The sequence below is a fragment of the Salvelinus fontinalis genome, chromosome 36 (genome assembly GCF_029448725.1).
Source record: "Salvelinus fontinalis isolate EN_2023a chromosome 36, ASM2944872v1, whole genome shotgun sequence".
NCBI lineage: Eukaryota > Metazoa > Chordata > Actinopteri > Salmoniformes > Salmonidae > Salvelinus > Salvelinus fontinalis.
The window spans coordinates 22773929-22781610 of record NC_074700.1 but is presented as its reverse complement, the minus strand read 5'-3'; the positions used below and the strand labels follow the sequence as shown (position 1 = coordinate 22781610).

The 7682-nt window shown below is 40.6% G+C and overlaps 1 protein-coding gene across 2 annotated transcripts; it reads left to right on the top strand.

Annotated features, from left to right (window-relative positions):
• The first annotated feature begins 560 nt into the window (after positions 1 to 560).
• LOC129835411 (putative ferric-chelate reductase 1) lies at positions 561 to 6455 on the top strand. Of its 2 annotated transcripts, none has more exons than XM_055901050.1 (7): positions 561 to 702; positions 1442 to 1602; positions 3717 to 3908; positions 4115 to 4213; positions 4575 to 4716; positions 4903 to 5028; positions 5975 to 6455. In XM_055901050.1, the coding sequence occupies exons 2-7, from the start codon at positions 1444 to 1446 to the stop codon at positions 6007 to 6009; spliced, it is 753 nt and encodes a 250-aa protein (XP_055757025.1). In that variant the 5' UTR covers positions 561 to 702; positions 1442 to 1443; the 3' UTR covers positions 6010 to 6455. The 2 variants fall into 2 exon arrangements, with proteins under 2 accessions (XP_055757025.1, XP_055757024.1); XM_055901049.1 differs by having other exon boundaries at positions 561 to 708.
• The last annotated feature ends 1227 nt before the right edge of the window (positions 6456 to 7682 follow it).

Sequence of the window (7682 nt, the reverse complement as noted above, 5' to 3'; positions counted from 1 at the left end):
CTGCCTGCTCTCCATCCAGTGTGTGAGGCTCAACTCAGCTCAATCCAAAAAACAAAGCAAGAATAATGTGTTATTTGAGTTAGACAGGTGTGAATGACACACCTGGAATGAATCATAGAATAGGTTTAAAAATGATTAAATGTCATTTGGACATTGGATGTGGATTATATTTAGACCTAAATTGTATCTATTGGTAACTCATTTTATGATATTATTCTTATTTTCCTTTCTTTGCAAATAGTCTTGTCTATAGTTTCCAAGCATATTTTATAGACAAGGAAGTGAATAGAAGAAATTGGGTCCAGGAAGATGGGTCTTTAAAGAAAGGGTGACTTGACATAGCTAATGTCGGAGGATGAAGGTTAGGCTCAACAGCATAATTGTTTCCATTGAGTGTTGTCGCTGGTTCACCCCTCCTCAGGGAAACCTATGTCACGCCAACCAGCATGCCATTGTGAAACCCCCCACAAAAAGATGGAGGAGAGAGGCAGGTTTCTCACTCCTCTGTCCCTCCTCCCATTGCGAGTGCTGTTTTAAATAGCGGGAGAGTGAGCTCAGGTGGCGACATCGCCGCAAGGACACCTGTTGAGAACATCTACTTCTCAGCGCAGCGCACCTGTTACTTACATTAGCTTCTAGAACAACTTGTTCAAGGAGAACCAAAGAGCTTTTAAACTTCAAGAAATATTTCAAGTCACAAAAGTACAGGTAACATTTCCATCTATTTTATGTAATGATGTGGATATTGTAAAACAAAAACTATTTCTTCATTTATTTTTGTTTTACATTTCTCTGGTGAAGGGCATTTTCAACTCTGGGATAGGGTTGTTTTTTGTTGTATTTTGCAGCTGGTTAGCCTCCACTATCAGATCAGACATTATGAACTTTTACTCCTTGGATACAGATGTTTTTCATTGCTTTTGTCACTTGATTTAATTTAATTACGATATCTAAAAAAGTCCTTATTACATTTTTAAATGTTCCACAGGACAGGAAAATAGTCCAATTCACACACTTATCAAGAGAACATCACTAGTCATCCCTACTGTCTCTGATCTGGCGGACTCACTAAACAGGAATGCTTTCTTTGTAAATTATGTCTGTGTTGCAGTGTGTCCCTGGCTAACTGTAAATTTAAAAAACAATAACATCGTTCCATCTGGATTGCATGATATAAGGAATATGAAATTATTTATATTTGTACTTCTACTTTTGATACTTAAGTATATTTTAGCAGTTACATTGACGTTTGATACTTAAGTATACTTAACTATATTTAAAGCCAAATACTTTTAGACTTTACTCAAGTAGTATTTTACTGGGTGACTTTCACTTTTATTTGAGTAATTCTCTGTTAAGGTATCTTTACTTTGACTCAAGTATGACATTTGGGTACTTTTTCCACCACTGCTTACTACGTGGATCTCTGTTACTCTAACAGGAATGGACAATATCAGCAGACTGATGTTCGCAGTTGTCATGGCAATGGCTTACATGGCGATGGGAGCCGAGGCACAGAACACCACAATGGCTCCGAACTCCACAATGGCATCCAATGTAACAACGGCACCTGTTGTCAACACCACCGCCACAGCTCCCACAGTGAGTTACCTAGGCTACATGTTTCACTCGGTCTCCCAGAGTCTCTGACAAGAAAAAGGAACCACACAATCTCTCTCTCTCTCTCTCTCTCTCTCTCTCTCTCTCTCTCTCTCTCTCTCTTCCTCTCTTTCTCTTTAAAATCAACTGTTGTTTTAAGTGCATTTGTAGGATCTCAACAATAAACCGCACACACTGCCATGGAAACAGAAAGTAGATTAAGCAAAAGAGTGTATGTTACATTACCCTGCAGTTTACCCATAAATATAATCCATGACAGTGTGGAAAACTTCTCTCTAGTATTTCATAAAACACACAGAACTAAGTTCATTAACAAGCTAGAGATATAGATAGAGAAACTTAGAAAGAAAGAAAATAGAAAAACGTATTGTGGATCAGTGGGACGCGAAAAGCATACCATGCGATTGTCACGTTCCTGACCTATTTCTGTTAGTTTGTTATATGTGTTAGTTGGTCAGGACGTGAGGTTGGGTGGGCATTCTATGTTTTCTGTTTCTATGTTGGTTTATGGGTTGCCTGGTATGGCTCTTAATTAGAGGCAGGTGTTTGGCGTTCCTCTAATTAAGAGTCATATTTAGGTAGGTGTTTTCACAGTGTTCGCTGTGGGTGATTGTCTCTTGTGTTTGTGTATGTCGTTACGCCACGGGACTGGTTTCGGTTTGTTTGTTCAGTGTTTTTTATGTGTAGGCTTTTTTCCCTGTTCGTGCGTTCTCGTGTGTTATGTGAGTCCGTCGTTCAGATCTGTCTACACCGTTTATTTGTTTTGTTAGTTTATTAGTCGAGTTCGTGTTTTTCGTTAATAAATCATGTCTACAAACTCAGCTGCATTTTGGTTCGATCCCTGCTCCTCCTCTTCTGATGAAGAGGAGGAGGAAAGCCGTTACAGCGATTATCTGAGGACAGCGCCCCGCATACAAAAGCATAACAAACATTTTCCAAACAAGCAGAGGCGTCACGAAAGTCGGAAATAGCGATAAAATAAATCACTTACCTTTGATGTTCTTCCTCTGTTTGCAATCCAAAGGGTCCCTGCTACATCACAAATGGTCGTTTTGTTCGATAAAGTCCTTTATATCCCAAAAAAGTCAGTTTAGTTGGCATGCTTGATTCAGTAATCCACCGGTTTTCCTCGTTCAAAATGCATACAAATTAATCGCAAAAGTTACCAATAAACTTCGTCCAAACAAGTCGAACAACATCTCTAATTAATCTTCAGGTACCCTAATATGTAAATAAATGATACAATTTAAGACGGAGAATAGTATGTTCATTACCGGAGATAAATAACAAAGTGCGCGCCCTCACCGACGCGCGCCACAATACTACAGCCAAAATGGGAGCCACCTAGAAAAACTACAAATTCTAGCTCATTTTTCAAAAACAAGCTTGAAACTCTTTCTAAAGACTGTTGACATCTACTGGAAGCCATAGGAACTGCTATCCGGGAGGCATTCCATTGATTTTCCCATAGACAGCCATTATAATGAGTGGTGAGCTCAAAAAAATATATATCTCAGATGGATTCTCCTCAGGTTTTTGCCTGCCATATCAGTTCTGTTATACTCACAGACATTATTTTAACCGTTATAGAAACTTTAGAGTGTTGTCTTTCCAATACTACCAATTATATACATATCGTAGCTTCTGGGCCTGAGTAACAGGCAGTTTACTTTGGGCACCTCAGTCATCCTAACTTCCGAATACTGCCCCCTATCCCTAAGAAGTTTTTAAGAAAGGTGCCTGTTTTGGAGTTTAAAGTGAACTCATGTACTACACTATCTCATATAGGATTTCTATTGGACTTTTAAAAGTCAAAATGCTTTATAACAATGCAGAAAACAATGTAGAAAACATAATTTAAAAAAGTTATTATGTTGTGTTCTGATGATGTAGTTAAACTAAGCTTCTGAGGTAAGTTATGTTCTTCAAGAATCAATGGGTATATATTAATAATTTAAAAGTGAAAAATGTATTTCGTAATTGCAGATTTCCCCTTTAAAGTTCAGAACTGTACTGTATGTACCAATTGTAGATTGCCCCTTTAAAGTAAAACGAATGACAAACATGACAGCAACTAATGATGCATTCTTCAACAGGTAGAGATCTCAAGGACAGAATGTGGAAAGTCCCAGCTCTGTGCTGCTGAGCCGTCAGACTGTAATCCGGCCGTGGCTGGTTCCTGTTTCTTCGTCTCCACCCAGCAGTCCTCGGAACAGAATATCTCCTTCCAGCTACGAGGAGTGTCCAGCGGCTACATCGCTGTAGGCTTGTCCACAGACAACAAACAGGTATGGAAACCTGCCTTTAGAATTAGTATACATGTTACATTACCCAGGACAAGGGAGTTGGGGTTGGTGGGAGAAGTCATTTTAACTTGAGGAAATTCAGGATTTACATTTTATTCATGAATTAGGAAGAAATAGCCAAAATGAATACTGTTAAAATGATGATTTATTTGTATTTATTTGATTTCATCCTCTCTCTCTCTCTACAGGGAGGGAATGACACCACCTATGTGTGTGCAAACAACAACGGCAAAGTGAAGTTCTTCACCGCTCTCCTCGACAACACAGTTCTGACCATCATCAGCACAGTGAGTTGGACCAATCAGAACACAGTGTTTAATTTTGGACTTCCTGTAACAGATTTTAGCTTGACAGTTTGAATTCCGGCAAATTCCAGAAGTGACCTGATATGTAATCAATGAGTTTTATGAATTGAACAAGATACTGATAGCCAAAATCAGAGGATTCATGATTTTGAATTACATACTTTTCTGAGTGGTCATTGAAGTTGAATTTGATCCCAATTCTCACTCTTACTCCCTGCATATACACTTGGGTGCCATTTGGGACAGTGCCTGGGAGAATAACAGGGTACCTGACTAATACTACACTGTAGGCTTACTGACATTTGACTAATGTTCATTGTGGTAAAACCGTTGTGTTGGGTAGCTGCCTGTGAACTCTGTGAAGGGCTCAGTCAACGGTCAGATCATCCAGTGCACCTTCTCTGCTACTGTCCCCAAAGCTACGGCCACCCGGAGCATCGACACCAGCTTCTACCTCTTCATCTCCAATGGGACTTTTAGTAGCGGTGAGTCACTCATCCATACATGCTCCTGGTGAAGTTTCCCCCAGGTACAGATCTAGGATCAGCTTCAACTTCACCCTACACCTCCAAACACCCTGTGGACACTGCATCTCTTCTTTCTGGTTTGTCTCTAACTCTCTCTCTCTCTTTCTCTCTCCCTCTTGTCATTTTCTCCTTCCTCATTAACAGATACCCTAGGTTCTCCTAAGAATTTTCTGTTCAGTAAAGAAGCTGTGGACCTGGTCGACCCCAACGCTAAAGTGACCAACTCTTTAAACTCTGCTCCCTCCGGCCACGCCTTCGGCCTGTCTCAAGGTAATAAACCATAAGAGGCACCACAAACACTTCATAATAATAATAATGATTAAGTATTAATAACCTATTACAAACTTTTTCATTTTTAATTCATAAGCATTAAAAGCATTTCAAGGCATGAGCACTTATATCATTTATAAATCGTTAACATTTATAAATAAATACTTTACAAAGTATTTATAAAGATTTATGACCATTTATAACGTTGTAATTCATGGAAGCTATTATAATGTGTTACCATAGTACCTAATCTCATATAATCCCTTCTCTCTCTCTCTCTCTACTACTTCTCTCTCTCTGTCTCTCTACTACTACTTTCTCTCTCTCTCTCTCTCTCTCTCTCTCTCTCTCTCTCTCTCTCTCTCTCTCTCTCTCTCTCTCTCTCTCTCTCTCTCTCTCCCTACTTCTCTCTCTCTCTACTACCTCTCTCTCTCTCTCTCTGCAACTTCTCTCTCTCTGTCTCTCTTTCACTCTCTCTCTCTACTTCTCTCTCTCTACTACTTCAATCTCTCTCTCTACTTCTCTCTCTCTCTCTACTACTTCTCTCTCTCTCTCTCTCTCTCTGTCTCTCTCTCACTCTCTGTCTCTCTCCCTACTTCTCTCTCTCTACTACCTCTCTCTCTCTCCCTGTCTCTCTCTCTCTCTCTCTCTCTCTCTCTGTGTCTCTCTCTCACTCTCTGTCTCTCTCTCTACTTCTCTCTCTCTCTCTACTACTTCCCTCTCTCTGTCTCTACTTCTCTCTCTTTCTCTCTCTAACTCTCTCTACTACTTCTCTCTCTCTCTCTCTCTCTCTCTCTCTCTCTGTGTCTCTCTCTCACTCTCTGTCTCTCTCTCTACTTCTCTCTCTCTCTCTACTACTTCTCTCTCTCTGTCTCTACTTCTCTCTCTCTTTCTCTCTCTACTTCTCTCTCTCTACTACTTCTCTCTCTCTGTCTCTCCTCCATAGCTCTTCTGATCCTGCTAGGTGTGATGATGCTGTAATGCAGGTCTGAAGGTGAAGCACCATGCACTCAGGAATCCTGTCTCCTTATCTTTACTCACCTTGGCCAGGCTGCATCCTAAATGGAACCCTATTCCCTAAATACTACTGTACTTTCACTATGTAGGGAATAGGGTGCCATTTTGGAGTCACTCTGGTACCAGAACAAAGGACCATGACAGATCTGAAGTTATATGCTTATAAATCCAGTCATATTTTTTTATATACTTAATGAAACACCTTCTAGTTGGGGGTAGTAAGACATTAACGAACAGAATGGACACAGTGATTCAAGGCCAAGTACTAACATATTGTGTTGATAGACAATGGTGATAATAGGCCAAGTACTAACATATTCAACGTCAATTCCACGTTCAACCAGTGTGTGCCCAGTGGGCCATAGATGAAGTCACAAGGGCTGCGTTTAGACAGGCAGACAATTTCTGATCTCTTTTTATCTGAACTTTTTTCAGAGCTTATCTGATTGGTCAAAAGACCAATTAGTTTAAAAAACACAGAATTTGGCTGCCTGTCTAAACGCAGCAAAGGTGGCAGAAATGGGAATTTGTGGGTTTATATTGTGTGTGTATACTGTGCGTGTGTGTGAAGGCGTGCATAATGACGAAGCCACTGGATGGTGAACTGTTCTTCCTGATTACCTTTTTAAATTATATACAATCATGGAAATATTTTATCAGACCAATTTTAAAATAAAAACTGTTATTTACAATAAAATGTATATTTGGATATCTTTCATGGGTATATATATATTTTATCTATTGACACAAAAAATTAGAACATTTAACATACTGTAATATACACTCAAAACCTGACACATGCTCAGCTAGGGCAACAGGTAGCTTAGTGGTTATGAGTGTTTGTCACATCTACTCCTGCTCCTCCCCTCCGGCGTGCGACGTCGCCGGAATACTGACCACCGATCCTGGGAATCATCATTACGCACACCTGGCACTCATCATTACACACACCTGGCACTCATCGGTATGATTCACACCTGGACCTCATTACCTCCCCTTTTTTTTTTTTTTTTTTAAACCTTTATTTAACTAGGCAAGTCAGTTAAGAACAAATTCTTATTTTCAATGACGGCCTAGGAACAGTGGGTTAACTGCCTGTTCAGGGGCAGAACGACAGATTTGTACCTTGTCAGCTCGGGGATTTGAACTTGCAAACTTCCGGTTACTAGTCCAACGCTCTAACCACTAGGCTACGCTGCCGCCCACCACATACCTCTTAGGTCTCAGGATGGGGCTTGAGCCGGTGTATTAGTGGGGGTTGAGTCTGTTGCTCTGCTCACGGCCTGGGTATATGTGCAGCTGTCATGTTCAGATCTCTGCTGCAGGTGCGGGCAGCATGGGGGCATAGGTCTGATCTGGGGGGTATAGGGTGTGGCCAGGGTTTGTTAGGGTGGGTCTCAGATCTCTCTTTCTCTCTTGCTCTTTCATGTTATGTCGCTCTCTCTCTACCTCGCTCTTTCTGTCACGCCCTGACCTTAGAGATCCTTTTTATGTCTCTATTTTGGTCAGGGCATGAGTTGGGGTGGGCATTCTATGTTTTGTGTTTCTATGATTTTCTATTTCTATGTTTTGGCCGGGTATGGTTCTCAATCAGGGACAGCTGTCTATCGTTGTCTCGGATTGGGAACCATACTTAG